The sequence below is a fragment of the Haemaphysalis longicornis genome, unplaced genomic scaffold, assembly GCF_048455015.1.
Source record: "Haemaphysalis longicornis isolate Haplotype H1 unplaced genomic scaffold, Haemaphysalis longicornis Haplotype H1 scaffold_10, whole genome shotgun sequence".
NCBI lineage: Eukaryota > Metazoa > Arthropoda > Arachnida > Ixodida > Ixodidae > Haemaphysalis > Haemaphysalis longicornis.
The window spans coordinates 85854018-85868972 of NW_027526204.1; the positions used below are offsets into that span (position 1 = coordinate 85854018).

Consider the following 14955-nt stretch of genomic DNA (forward strand, 5'->3'; position numbering starts at 1 on the left):
ATAGAAAACTTTCCGCAGGCAAAAAAAGAGTGAAATGTTGTAAGAAATCCTAAGTTTGGTTTTGTTGTGCTGTGAAACTTAACCGCGACCAACACGACCAAATACCCAAAGATGGCCGGGGCGCCTTGTTCATCCCTTCTTAATGGGCAAAGGATGGTGTCCCACAGTAACAAGCCCACACTAGTGTCACTAGATAAGGTTACAGAGTATCGGCACTCTCTTCTCCTATTGTTCTGTGCCGCCGCCGTGATGATTGGTCACTTCGCAGCACCAGGTGACACTTGTTTCCACTGCGACGGTTCATATTCACCGCCATTTTGTTGTTTACATATTTTCAGTCGGTAACTGTGGCAGTCTCAGCGTGTCCTCCTTGCTCTGGGGTTGCGTGCGACTGGCGGCGTTCCGAATACAAATCAAAGATAGCGCGTTTCGCAGCATTTCAGCTGCACAAGTGATTCTGAAAACGCCGTGTTGCTGCGTCCTCGGCAGTGTTGTTTACAGATGACCTCGTCGAAGTTACAGGTTAGGCCGCTTTAGCGGCAATCTGGCAACACTGATAATTAAATGGGCGCAGTGACTCACTTGCGTGACTCAGTGACAGTACTCTAAATCTTATCTAGTGACACTAGCCCACACTTGCAGATAACAAAGCCGGCGCTGGTGAAGATGTACTAGAAGCACACCGGTACTTGCACTCGTACCAAAAGCACTAAAAATTCACTGGACGCGGGGGCTGCTGTTCTGTGCTTTGCAATTCGAGAAAATTGTTATTAAATTTCATTTGCACAACCACAGACTGAAGTACTTTTTGCTAGATTTCATCTTCTATTCAGCTGGTTGGCCCGAGTGCAATCGGCAGCTTGGGAAGCTGGGAAAGTCCAGCCAAACCGCTGATGCCGATGCCCAAAAAACTATGGATGATGGCACGCTCGCACGCACGATGGCACTGCTGAGGGCTTCAAGGTGTTCCAGTTCAGTCTCGGAACTTTTATCCGCAGGCAACTTCTATGCGCATCAGTTTTGAACTATGGATGAAAGAACAGTGCCAAGCTGGCTGCATGGTCAAATTTTAAATGTAGGAATCGTATGTTCGGGGAATAGACAGATTATCGCGAAATTGAAAAAAAACCTGCTTTGCCTGCACAGTTTTGAAGACACTCGAAGAGAATGGGTGGGCGCTGACTGAGCGAGACTGACTGAGGTGCAGTTGACTTGGACAGAAATAGTACACATAACGGTGGCAAATAAGTTTGTGTACTCTGCTAAAAAAAGAATTGGAGTAGGTAGAAAAAAAATCAAGGTTGGTGTAACTATATATAATGGAGAGATGAATGCGATAGGGTCCCGAGTTCGGATTATGAAAAAGTGGCGTCAAAAATGAAAGCGACAAAAGTGTTTGTTGTTGATGATTATTTGGGCAGATATTTTACGAGTAGTTTGGTAAAAGTGCATGAAGCGTCGATATAAAAGAAGTAGTTGCAAAGTGCGATTGAGAAGTAGCAGGAGGAAAGGCGTCATTTGGTGGGGATTGATTAAAGTGCTGTCGAATAAGAGATCATTGAAGTGCTTGACTGCAGTGATGTGTTAAGGAAGAGGTTAAGAATCTCGGGATTAGAGAAAGGGATGCATTGGTGATAGAACGGCAACGGGGTATGAACCAAGTGTGTGTGTTCTGCAACACGAGTGAACTACAGACCAGTCAGGGAAAAGTGAAGGTGAGAGGTGAAGTGTGAGGTCATAAGTGCGACGAAAGAGGTGAACACTGAACTCATAAGAATATAGCATCGCTCGCAAGTGGACATCGATAGCCAAGACACCTACCCAACAACCAACCGCGGGAAACAAGTGAACATAGGCACCCAAGAGGAAGCAGTTTTTTAGAACGAACTCTTAAATCGGGGGGTAATCTTCATGTGTCAGGAGCACCCCCTGAGAGGGTATGCATCCAAACCAAAGAAAAGGGAAAAAAGTAGAAAGAAACGCCAATTCGAACGCCACGCCAGGGGTGCACCAATGAGCGAACGCCAGCACCTAAATCCCGGAGCATCATGGTCAAATATGGCAGCGCACTAGTCAGCCAATTAGAGGACGCCGCGCAGAAGACCAGTCGCGTGATGACCATATATGGACAAGAAAAGGCAAGGAGCCAATGAGAGTGCACCACGAGAGAGCCCAGAGGGGTCCTATATGGTCCCCTCACCACAAATACTTAATATGCTAGTAGCCATTCAGAATAGGGCGGCCTGTTTCATTTCACGCAATCATGACTGTCACAGCAGCATAGCTCAAATTAAGCACAACCTTTCACTTCAACCGCTCAGCAATCGCCGCGACATTTCCCTTCTCAGCCTCTTTCACAAATACTTATACAGCAATAGAGCAACCCCACTTCACCTTGATGTTCCTTCCATTACTTCACGTAGGTCGCATAATCACCTCTCTTTCACGCGGTTATATGGCTCAGCTCATTCATTCAACTCATCTGCTCTTCCTCGCGCCATAAGTTTGTAGAATGATCTTCCAGACCACATCAAGTCAGTATCCGACAATACTTTCCGTCAATTACTGCTCACTCTCTTTTTACAATAAGGTCTTACCACTGTTTTCGCATTTTTTTCTGCCATGTCCTGTATCCCTCTTTAATCTGCCAGTTTTTTTTCTGCTGGAAGGCCAAAACAACCTGTCTTAGCACGTGCTTTCCATTTTTCTTTTTTTTTGCCAGTGTCGCACTTTGTGCCTGAGTACGAACATTTCATGCTGCAAATGTCTCTTTACGCGCGCGAGTATGTTCTGCGTTTCTTCGTGTGATCTTTCTGTTGTGCATACTCAAGACTGCAGAAACTGATTGGTGCACTTCGTCTGCGCATATTTGGGTATCTTTGGTGTTCCAGTTTACCTACTAGCGTGTTAGCGTTCAGTATACTTGCAATGTTTGTGCGCAGTTTACGTGCGTGCGATATGATATTGACTTTTCCTTTGTTCCTTATCGTTTTCGAACTTGCACGTGCATTGCGAACCTTGTCGTGATAAGTTGTTCTGATGTGTTTTTACAACTTGTGATTTTGTGATGAATGATCTGTAACTGTTTCCTTTGTTACCCCCCTTACTCAATGCCCTGAACAGGGGCCTGTAAGGTATTTTAAATAAATAAATAAAAGCGGGGCGCACAAACAGAAGGTGGAGGCAAGAAACCAGAAGACGGTAGGGTAGGAGCACGTGACCTTCAAGGAACGAGCCAGGGGGCCGTGGACAGGCCACCGGCTAAGCCTATTAAGCCTGGACGGGAGCGGGCCGACTTCGCTTCGGCTGCGGCATCCTACGCGCAACACGAACCTGTGTCTTCGTGGCCCCAGCAGCGGTGGTCGGGCACCTGCGGCCAACGTCTACGCTCCGTCGATCTTCGGTTCGACGACCCGGAAAGGCTACGTTTGTGCCCAGACCTACCTGGTACCTCCAGCGGCAGCGGCTATCAGGGCGTGGCCACCAAGGGAACCAGTCGGGACGTGCGGATCCCACGCCGTCCAAGGGGTGACCGCGCGCATCGAACGCCGCCACCGAAGCGAGACGAGGACGGCTACCACCGAGTCGCGGCCACGCAGCGGGTGCGACATACAACCGCCGACGACAGCGGGGTAGGCCACTCCATTAGCGACACATTTGTAGGATACAACTAGGTAGTTGTGGTAGGAAGGACAATAACTAGGACTCGATGTAGCCATTGTATATGAACTAATTGTGTAGAACAATATTGTAGATAGTTTTAGGTTTTGCATTGAATTGTATTTCGGGATATTCATTTTGAGGTTTATTGTTATCGGGGGTGTGCAATTGACTTATTTAGCGGTTTGCTTTAGGATTTTTCAAAGCTGCATTAAATGTGTGTTTGATCGAACACGTCAACGACTTTCCTGCTTCCATCTCTCTGAGCTGGTAAAGACAACCCCTCCTTCCGTTCACGTGACAATAAAACGAGCGAACATGCCAAGGCGCCAAGGCCTAAGACGCCCCGCATGCGTCAAGCTAATCAGACATACAGCATAGAGCTCATAATTCGTTTAAGAAAACCACAAAACAAGCGTCGAATCGGCATTGTGAATGATAAGGCGCTCGTGAAGAATGGTACCCCCTACCATATGTTCCTTGCAAATAATATATTGCACATTATCTTCGAAGTCTATAGGCTGGACCAGTGTCACTAAAGAGAGCAGATCTTGTCCAAGACGCCGAGCGCACAAGCAAGGCCAGGCAGAACACACAACTCGCCGTAACTTTGGGCACACTTCTGCGCCTGAAATTCTGTCACAGGCGTTATTTTTGATGCGTATTTGGAACGACGTCAGTCGCGCGCAGCCGAGGAGCGGGGAAGATAAGCCACACCTAACAGAGTTTACAGACTAAAACGCATAAACGACAATAAGGCGGCGCCGATGAACCGTCGCAGTGGACACAAAGGTCACGCTATGCGAAAGGATCAGTGATAATGGCGGGAGTATGAAACAATGGGAGAAACGAGTGCCGATATTCTGCACCCTCATCTAGTGACACTAGGCAAGCGAAAGCGAAGAGCCCGCCGAGACGACGCCGAACATTTAATACCCGTTTTCACCAGTCGCAGTGGTTCAGAAGCTCTCTGCTTGAAATCCCCTTCCGTGGTGCGTAATGGCGACGAATTTTTTAGCTTCCTTCCATCTCTTAAGAGGGACTCGAGACACACGGAAAAAACCCAGGGGGATAACCAGGCATGCCTTGTCGATTGATCGCGGCATCAAAACGTTTTTGAACAGAGTGCTGGCCCGACTGAGTGGGGCCGACTGTAAAGTTGGCATAGCCGTGCCTTTCTTATAATTCAACAATAAGCCACACTAAAAAGAGAAAAGCCTTTTAATAGCGCAGGGCCAGCAGACATATTCTACAATAAATTTCATTATCACATCTAAGAAACATTAAACATTGGTCTTGCTTGGTTTCTTTGTTAAGAGCAGGCAGTTTCGTCATCTTCAAGCACGTCAAAATGGTGAGAATAATTCATTTTGTCGTGTTTAGTAGTTTCATCCAAAAGGAAAATCTCGAAACATCGGGAACACATGCAACGTGTACGAGTATTGTATCCGGACAGGTTCAGGATCAAAGTGTGGCAGAATATGAAAGTGTACAGGTAGAGGATTGTGCAGGTACACTTTGATGGTGGACTATTGTAGAGGAGCCATTGGACTTGTCAGATGATACACTAGATGAGGCAATAGGTTAAGTTAGAAGAGCGGGATTTTGCTTGGGCTAAGAAGATGCCCATATCCAGATTAAAACTTAGGCGCGGACTGGTACATGGAACAGAAAGCGAAAAGACTCCGACGCTTACTATCAAGTGAAATCCACACTTTGGAAAAGGGTACTTGTATATTTGCCCTCGACTAACTATCAGGTACGCGTACAGGGCGCACACGCGCACTAGTCTCAGGTTCAAATACCCCTCACGTCTTATTTTAATGCGTTTATTAGGATGTGCAAGTTGTCAAAAATGCTGAATGAAAGGTAACAATCCAATGAGGCTGTCACTATAGGAAAGGCTGCGCCTCTTGGGCGTAGCCATTGCCTACTGGTTACAAAATTGGGTCCTGGGATGCTGGCATTCCTTGCATTCGGGAAGGGATTCCCTGATGGCCACACGGACTGCCGTTCTATGTTGCATCATGGGCCCCGCGGCTTAGTGAGCGGCATGACGAAGGCACCTGTGATCGGCAGCACCGCCCAAGTTCCACAGGGCACTGCTTTATCTGACTATATGTCCGGGTCGCTCACTGGAATCCCGACGTGCTCCATTGCACCAGTTTCAGAGTGTGCTGGGACCACAGATGCCTCCTCCTGTGACTGGCTACCCCAGTATCTTGGGTGCGACGGTCCACCATCAGTTGAGAGAGTACGGTCCATGACTTGGACTACTGCGTCGAGCATCTCACTGGCTGGGGACATCATGGTAGCCGTAGTGCTTCGGTTAGCAGCCTGTCGGTAGTCCGACGCCGATGCCACCGATACTCCTCTTGGAGCGATTCCGCAACAGCACTCGAATGGAGGGCATAAACATTGCCACGACGGCGACGCGCCCCCTCCGACAGGTCCACTAGAACTAATGAACCGCGCGAATTGCTGTTCGAAGGAGGGCAGTGGCCTACACTCCGGCTTGTGCTCTTTGACAAGCCCATCTAGCGGATCCCAGCGCCGTTGCTTTGCGCTGCTCTGAGAGACTCCAGCGTCAGTAAGCTCCGCTCGCTTGTTCCTAGGCGCAACCTTCGTGTTGGGGCGCGGGTGGTCATGGAATCCCTTAGCCTCGAAAAACACCGCCGAGACTGTGTGGCGCCAGAAGTGTCGGACCGCGCTTCCGCCGTAACCCCGGCAATGCTGCAAATACATTCTCCCGCGACAGCCAAGCTTTGGGCAGGGCTCACCTTCCTGCCTCTTGCGGACATTGGTATTGAAACCGGGCCTCATAAACACGCGGTGTCCCGTGTCTAACACGCACTGGAGGTTGCATACGAGAACGCCGGTGCATTTCTTCTGGTAGATGTGCTGTTTGAGATTCCTTCCACGGCGCATGGCCCAGCCGGTTGCGTGGCGCTGGGCCTCCGCGTGGTCGGGCCGGTACACGTAGCGGCAATTGCCGTCTGGCCACTCGTTGTACTCGTCGAACGTGGTCACCTGAGGCAAAACGCTGTCTTCGATTTTCCAGTCAGCGTGGTTGTGGACGGATCCAGTATCACAGGACTCGGTCATCGTCCCACCCCGTTGACCGGTAACCGCAGTCACCTCCGAACTGTCTTCGAACGCACACGACAATGATGATGGCGGAAAGTTCACCCAGTCACAAGTGCTGAGATAACCGCCACTCCGGCGTTTTTGTAGCAGTTGAGGCGACTTGGAGCTTGCCAATTCAGTCCAGCGGAAAATGGATGCGCATAGTTGGCGCTTGCCCTTCCTGGCGTCAGGGTGTAGGAGCGACTGCCGAGCAGAACAGATGGTGCTGCTACTAAATAAAGGGAGTTGCTAGCGAGGCTCACTTATGTAAACAGTAACAACGAATGGCACGCCTGACGGTAGACGAATCATTTAGGACCAGGAAATATCACTTGTTAAGTAAGGGGGTTGAGAAGAGGTGAGGGTGGGTTTGCACTTGGGACTAGTGCACAAAGGCGGTGGGCACACGGGCCAGATTGTTGGGGCCTGGGCGGATGTATCTGTACTTTTTTTAGAAACTGAATTTTCCCATTGATAGTGCGCACTGGTATCATATTCCTGTCATGTTAGTTCCCAGTTTCCGCTTACGTTCCAATAGTGCATATCAACCAACTAGCTGGTCTTCAGTTTGTACATCTCATGGAATCGATCAGAAATATTTTGAGTGCTGAAAGAGCACATTAAACATATTACAGACCAGTGTGGCATCAAAGCGGGCAATAACCTATGCGCCGATAATAATTTGTGCATTCCCTTATTTGGTTGACCAGCGATTACCGACTTTCTAAGGCTGTGGTCTTCGCCAAACAGTCCCTTTCTCAAACACGTGAGCGCGGCTGCGCGAGAAAGACGTAGATAAGATTTACCCAACACACTTCAGCGTCTTCCAGGGTATACGCTGACTTACTTTTAAATACCCCCCGCAACGATGCTGACAACTTTCGTTGTTTGCTCGGCGCCAGAAAAACCGATAAAGCTTTTGTTATCGCCAGCACACGGGGGCCTTTGTGAATCCGTCGTCGCAGCAAGTGCACTTGTCCATCTTTGCGATTTTATTCTTTCTTTCCTTTGTGTTCCTACCTCCGGTGGTTTCCGATCCAATGCCGTCCTATACACGCCGTCCAATGAGTCTTTATAGCCATTGTTTCTTTCTAACAGCTCTGTTAGGAGATAAAAGATCAGCAGAAGGAAATTTCTCTAAATTCCACCTGCCATGCTTGGCAGTCGGCGCCACATACGCCAAGGTAGGCACAGGGGAATAGTTCTACTTTTTTTAGTATTAGGATTAACAAAATTAACAATTACTCACCGTGGTGGCTCAGTGGCTAAGGCGTTGCGCTGCTGAGCACACAGACGCGGTTTAGATTCCCGGCCGTGGCGGCCGCTTTTGTGATGGAAGCGAAAAGCGAAAATGTCCGTGTTTCCGAAATTTCGGAGCGCGTAAAGATTCCCAGGTGGTCAAAATTAATCCGGAGCCCCCCAATATGGCGGGCCTCGTCGTCGGCGTTGCGTCGGCGTGTTAAACCCAGCAATAAATAAAAAATAAATAGATAAATAAACAAATAAATAAAAAGCAGTAAATGAGTAAATCAATATTTCGATAAACGCTTTCACTCTTCTTCGCATCTAGAAGCGCTGCGATAACTATCGCTATTGCAAGCACAGAGCAACAGTGCGTGATTTGCTCTTCGCTGCGGATACACCATTCGTTTCTGCTCCGCTTTTGTGGCCTTTTTGTAAGTGGCTATCAAATGCCTTCTATTCTGCAACTTTAGGAAAGCCGGCAAACAACCGCTACACCCCTGTAATGACGTCATTCAGCGGTCGAAGAACGCGAAGACCGGGAAGGAGAGAAAAGTATTTTGAGCACGTTTCTATGTTATCTGACGAGGAGAGAGCAGTAGTTTTTGGCTGAGGCACATTGCGACCCCATAATCTAATGTGTTGGTTGACTACTTTCTGCAAGCACTCAAGATTTAGAAAAAAGTTGAAAAAAGTTTTGCAGGGTCGCTTTAGTTTGAAGACAAAATATTTGGGCCAAGAAACTTTCATTATGACTTTGTTTATATGCCGACTTGATAAGGAAACGAAAAAGGAGCACAAAAAATTAACAGATGAAACACGCCTGCTTTTTTTCGTCGAACCCGTTTGAACCCGTTTGAACAAGTTTGAACCGGTTCGAACCGGAACGGAATGGCGCTCTGGAACTGAACCCGAACGGAACCCGAAAGGCTTGAACCCGAACCCGAACCGAACCCGAAAAAATTCCGGTTCGACACCCTGCTACAGACCAGTCTGGGAAAAGTGAAGGTGAAAGGTGAAGTGTGAGGTGATAAGTGTGACGAAAGAAGTTAGCAGTGGTGGTGAACAGTGAACTCAGAAGAATTGAGCATCGCTCCCAAGTGGGCATCGATGGCCAAGGCACCTACCCAACCACCAACCGCGGGAAACAAGTGAACATAGGCGCCCAAGAGGAAGCAGTTTTTTGGAACATGTGCAGCTTTCCCGCTCATGGCAGTCCTTTCAACAGTGATTACTCTGCAGTTTTTTAGCGAAGTGAAAATGTTCTTTTGCACAGCTAATATTTTAGGTGAATACTTGCTTTGTGCGCAGTTTCAAGTCGGGCACGTTGCGCGACTGGGTTCCTGAGGCATGGGAACTATCCCATAGAAATGCATGGGGAGTTAGATTTGACAGCGAATGACACAAAAACATATTCAGAAACCTGAAAAATTCTTTCAGCGTTTTAATCTTTACGTTGACTTCTAGCCTTATGCCAAATATCATTTTCCTAATGTGGTTTTTCTAGGTTCCCGAGAGGTTGTAATTTTGAGCGAGAAAGCTGGGTATCAAAACTTAAATCACGGGGTAATCGTCATGTGTCAATTGCACCCCCAGAGAGGGTTTGCATCCAAACCCAAGAAAAGAGAAAAAAGAAGAAAGAAACGCCAATTTGAACGGCGCGCCAGAAGTGCACCAATGAGCGAACGCCAGCACCTAAACCCCGGGGCATCATGGCCAAATATGGCAGCGCACTGGTCAGCCAATTAGAGGACGCGGCGCTGGAGACCAGTGGCGTGATGACCATATATGGACAAGAAAAGGCAAGGAGCCAATGAGAGTGCGCCCCGAGAGAGCCCAGAGGGGTTAAAAGCGGGGCGCACAAACAGAAGGTGGAGGCCAGAAACCAGGAGACGGTAGAAGCACGTGACCTTCAAGGAACGAGCCAGGGGGACGTGGCACCACCGACTATGCCTATTAGGCCTGGGCGGGAGAGGGCTGACTTCTCATAGGCTGCGGTATCCTAGGCGCACTACGAACCTGTGTCCTCATGGACCCAGCAGCGGCGGTCAGGCAGCTGCGGCCAACGTTTACGCTCCGTCGACCTTCGTTTCAACGCCCCGGAAAGGCTACGTTCGTGCCCAGACCTACCTGGAACCTCCAGCGGCAGCGGCTACCAGGGCGTGGCCACCAAAGGAACCAGTCGGGACGCGCGGAGCCCACGTCGTCCAAGGGGTACCGCGCGCATCGAACGCCGGCACCGAAGCGAGACGAGAACGGCTACCACCCAGTCGCGGCCACGCAGCGGGTGAGACACGCAAGCGCCGACGGCAGCGGGGTAGGCCACTCCATTAGCGGCACAGTAGTAGGATACAACTAGGGAGTTGTGGTAGGAAGGACAAAAACTAGGACTCGATGTAACCATTGTATATGAACTAATTGGGTAGAACTTTATTGTAGATACTTTTAGGTTTTGATTTGAATTGTATTTCGGGATATTAAATTTGAGGTTTGATTGTTATCGGGGGTGTGCAATTGACTTATTTAGCGGTTTGCTTTAGGATTTTTCAAAGCTGCATTAAATGTGTGTTTGATCAAACACGTCAACGACTTTCCTGCTTCCATCTCTCTGAGCTGGTAATTACAACCCCTGCTTCCGTTCACGTGACAATAAAAACGGTCAAAAACGATATCCGCCCGCACAAACGCCAAGGCGCCAAGGCCTAAGACGACGCGTATGCGACAAGCTAATCAGACATGCAGAATAGAGCTCATAATTCGTTTAAGGAAACCACAAACCAAGCGTCGAATCCACATTATGGATGATAAGGCACTCGCGAAGAATGGGACCCCCTTCCTTGCAAATATTATATTCGCAGATTATCTTCGAAGTCTAGACTGGACCAGTGTCACTAAAAGTAGCAAATATTGTCCAAGACGCCGAGCGCACACGCCAGGCCAGGCAGAACACACAACTTGCTGTAACTTTGGGCACAATTCTGCGCCTGAAATTCTGTCACAGGCGTTGTCTTTGATGCGTATTTGGAGCGACGTCAGTCGCGCGCAGCCGCCGAGCGGGGAAGATAAGCCACACCTAACAGTTTACCGACTAAAACGCGTCAACGACAATAAGGCGGCGCATATGTACCGTCGCAGTGGACACAATGGTCACGCTATGCGAACTGATCATTGATAATGGCGGCAGTATTAAACAACGGGAGAAACGAGTGCCGATACTCTGTACCCTCATCTAGTGACACTAGGCAAGCGCAAGCGACAAGCCCGCCGAGACGACGACGAACATTTCATACCCGTTTACACCCATTACAATGGTTCACAACCTTTTTGCTTGAAATCCACTTCCGCAGTGCGTAATGGCGTCCAATGTTTAAGCTTCCTGTCTCTGAGGAGGGGCTTGCGATGCACGATAAAAACCGAGGGTGATAACCAGGAATTCCTTGTTTGTTCATCTCGGCATCAAAACTTTGTTGAACAGAGCGTTGGCGGGACGGAGTAAGGCCGACTTTAAAGTTGGCATAACCACTCTTTTTTTTTAATTGAACAATAGGCCACAGTAAAAGGCGAGAGGCCTTATAATAGCGCTGGGTAAGCACACATATTCTGCAATAAATTTAATTATCACATCTAAGAAACATTACACATTGGTTTTATTTAGTTTCTTTGTTAAGGGCAGGCATTTTCGTCATCTTCAAACAGGTCAAAAAGGTTGGAATGAATTCGTTTTTTCTTGTTCGTTAGTCCTTTCGTCCAAACCTAACATCTGGCAACATCCCGTACACATAAAACGTGTACGGGTATTGGACCAAAGTGTGGTAGAATATAAAAGTGTACCCGTAGATAATTGTACAGGTACACTTTGATGGTGTACTGTTGCAGAGGAGCCATTGGACTTGGCAGATGATACGCTAGATGAAGGGATATGTTAAGTAAAAAGAGCGGGCTATTGCTTGGACAAAGAAAATGCAGATATCCAGATTAAAACCTAGGCAGGGACTGATACATGGAACAGAAAGCGAAAAGACTCCGACGCGCACTATCAAGTGATATCTCTACATTTCAAAATGGTACTTATATATTTTCCCTCCACTAACTATCAGTTACGCGTAGCGGCCGTACACGCACACTGATCTCAGGTTCAAATACCACTCAAGTCTTGTTTTAATGCTTTTATTACGATGTGCACGTTGTCAAAAATGCTGAATGAAAGGTTACGATCCAATGATGCTGTCACTATAGGAGAGGCTTCGCCTCTTCGGCGTACCCATTGCCTACGGATTCCAAAACTGGGTCCTCTGACGCTGGCATTCCTTGCATTCGGGAAGGGATTCCCTGATGGCCGCCCGGAATGACATTCTATGCTGCGCGGCATGACGAAGACGCCCGTGATCGGCAGCACCGCCGAAGTAGCACAGGACACTGTTTGAGGTGACTATATATCCTCGTCACTCAATGGAATCCCGACGTGGTCTTTTGCACCCGATTCAGAGTGTTCTGGGACCACAGATGCCGCCTCCTGTGACTGGCTACTCCAGTGTCGTGGGTGCGACGGTCCACCATCAGTTGTGAGAGTGCGGTCCATCACTTGGAATCCCGCGTTGTGCATCTCGCTAGCAGGGGGCATCATGGTAGCCGTAGTGCTTGGGTTAGCAACCTGTGGGTAGTGCGATGTCGGTGCCACCGCTCCCGCTACCCCTCCTGGGCAGAATCCGCAACTGCACACGAATGGGGGGCATAAACATTGCCACGACGACGAAGCGCCACCTCCGACAGGTCCACTAAAACTAGCGAACTGTGCGAATTCCTCTTGGAAGGACGGTAGCGGCGGGCACTCCGGCTCGTGCTCTTTGACAAGCCCATCTCGCGGAACCTCGTGCCATTCTTTTGCGCTGCGCCGAATGTTTCCGGTGTCGGTCTGCTCCGCTTGCTTGTTCCTAGGCGCATCCTTCAACTTGGGGCGTGGGTGGTCGTGGAATCCTCTAGCCTCGAAGAACACAGCCGATTCTGTGTGCCGCCAGAGGTGCCGGACCGCGATTCCGTGGTAGCCCCGGCAATGCTGCAAATACATTCGCCCGCTGCAGCCAGGATTCGGGCACGGCTCACCTTCCTGCCTCTTGCGGGCTTCGTTTCTCATAGCGGGCATCAGATACACGCGGTGTCCCGTGTCTAACACGCACTGGAGGTTGCATACGAGAACGCCGACGCATTTCTTTTGATTGATGTGCTTGTTGCGAACCGTTGTATGGCGCATGGCCCAGCCCGTCGCGTGGCGCTGGGCGTCCACGCAGTCGGGCCGGTACACGTAGCGGCAATTGCCGTCTGGCCACTCGTTGTACTCGTCGAACGTGGTCACCTGAGGCAAAACGCTGTCGTCGATTTCCCAGTCGGCGTAACTGTGGACGGGTCCAGTGTCACAAGCCCCGCTCATCGTCCCAGCCCGTCGACCGGCGACCGCAGTCGTCTCCGAACTGTCTTCGAACAAACACGACAATGATGACGGGGAGATCACGCCGGCAGAACTGCTGAGATTAGTACCACTCCGCCTTTTTGTAGCAGTTGAGGCTACTTGGAACTTGCCAATTTAGTCCAACGAATAATGGATGTGCATAGTTGGAGCTGCCCTTCCAGGTATCAGGGTGTAGAAGCGACTGCAGGGCAGAAAAGACGCTGCTGCTTCTAAATAAAGGGAGTTGCTAGCGAGGCTCACTTATCTAAACAGTAACAACCAATGGCCCGCCTGACGGAAGACGAATCATTTAGGACCAGGAAATATCACTTGTTAACTAAGGGGGTTGATAAGAGGTGAGGGTAGGTTTGCACTTGGCACCAGTGCACAAAGGCGGCGGGCACACGGGCCAGATTGTTGGAGGCTGGGTGGAAAACGAAGTTTCGCATTGATAGTGCGCACTGGTATCATATTCCTGTCATGTTAGTTCTCAGTTTGCGCTTAGGTTGCAATTGGGCATACCAACCAATTAGCTGGTCTTCAGTTTCTATATCTCTTATGGAATCCATCAGAATTATTTTGAGTGCTGAAAGAGCACATTAAGCATATTACATAACAGTGTGGCATCAGAGCGGGCAATAACCTATGCGCTGATAATAATATGTGCATTCCCTTATTTGGTTGACCAGCGATTACCGACTTTCTAAGGCTGTGGTCTCCGCCAAACAGTCCCATTCTGAATCACATGAGCGAGGCTGCACGATAAAGCCGCAGATAAGATTTACCCAACACACTTCAGCGTCTTCCAGAGTATACTCTGACATGCTTTTAAATAGACTCCGCAACGGTGCTGACACCTTTCGTTGTTTACTCGGCGCCAGAAGAACTGAGAAAGCTATTGTTATCGCGAGCACACGGGGGCCCTTTGTGAATCCGAAGACGCAGCAAATGCAAATGCGCTTGTCCTTTTTTTGCGATTTTATTCTTTCTTTCCTTTGCAGCGCGTTGTTGTGGATAACGAACGCGCTGCAGAGGAAAAAAAGCGGGCCATTATCCGCCACGTCAATGGAAGGACGTAATAGAGAACAAAATTAAGGTCACTAACAGCCAAGAGACGTGAGGATTTGCCAGGTGTTTCAGAGCGTTATCATGTGCTTGGTTACGATTGAAAGGTGCGGTTTTTTTCTACCTAGTAGCCCGGTGGAATCAAAGCACGAGACACATGTTGCGGTCTATGTGCGGGATGCCTCTTTCAACGTATGTTTCTTACAAGAGTCAATCATCTCGTGCAAAAAATTTTATTTAAATGTTCCCCGCTTTTATAAACTTTCTGTTGCTACTTACAAGTTACTACACGTTTTTTTATGGCGGAGCTACCCTGTTGCATGTATTCCATTTAAAAACGTATGGTTATAGCACGTGGCTTTCGAGTTGCTAGGGCCCTTTTATATCCGTCGTCACCATTATCCCCCATGTATCAGACT

At 48.9% G+C, this 14955-nt stretch overlaps 2 protein-coding genes across 2 annotated transcripts; both read right to left on the minus strand.

The window, feature by feature from the left end:
- Positions 1 to 5473: 5473 nt before the first annotated feature.
- Positions 5474 to 7113, minus strand: LOC144157831 (transcription factor glial cells missing 2-like). Its single transcript, XM_077688568.1, has one exon. The coding sequence runs from the start codon at positions 6763 to 6765 to the stop codon at positions 5776 to 5778; it is 990 nt and encodes a 329-aa protein (XP_077544694.1). The 5' UTR covers positions 6766 to 7113; the 3' UTR covers positions 5474 to 5775.
- A 5049-nt stretch (positions 7114 to 12162) lies between these two features.
- On the minus strand, positions 12163 to 13845 carry LOC144157832 (uncharacterized). Its single transcript, XM_077688569.1, has one exon. It carries the CDS (start codon positions 13451 to 13453, stop codon positions 12458 to 12460), a length of 996 nt encoding a protein of 331 aa, XP_077544695.1. The 5' UTR covers positions 13454 to 13845; the 3' UTR covers positions 12163 to 12457.
- Between the last annotated feature and the right edge of the window lie 1110 nt (positions 13846 to 14955).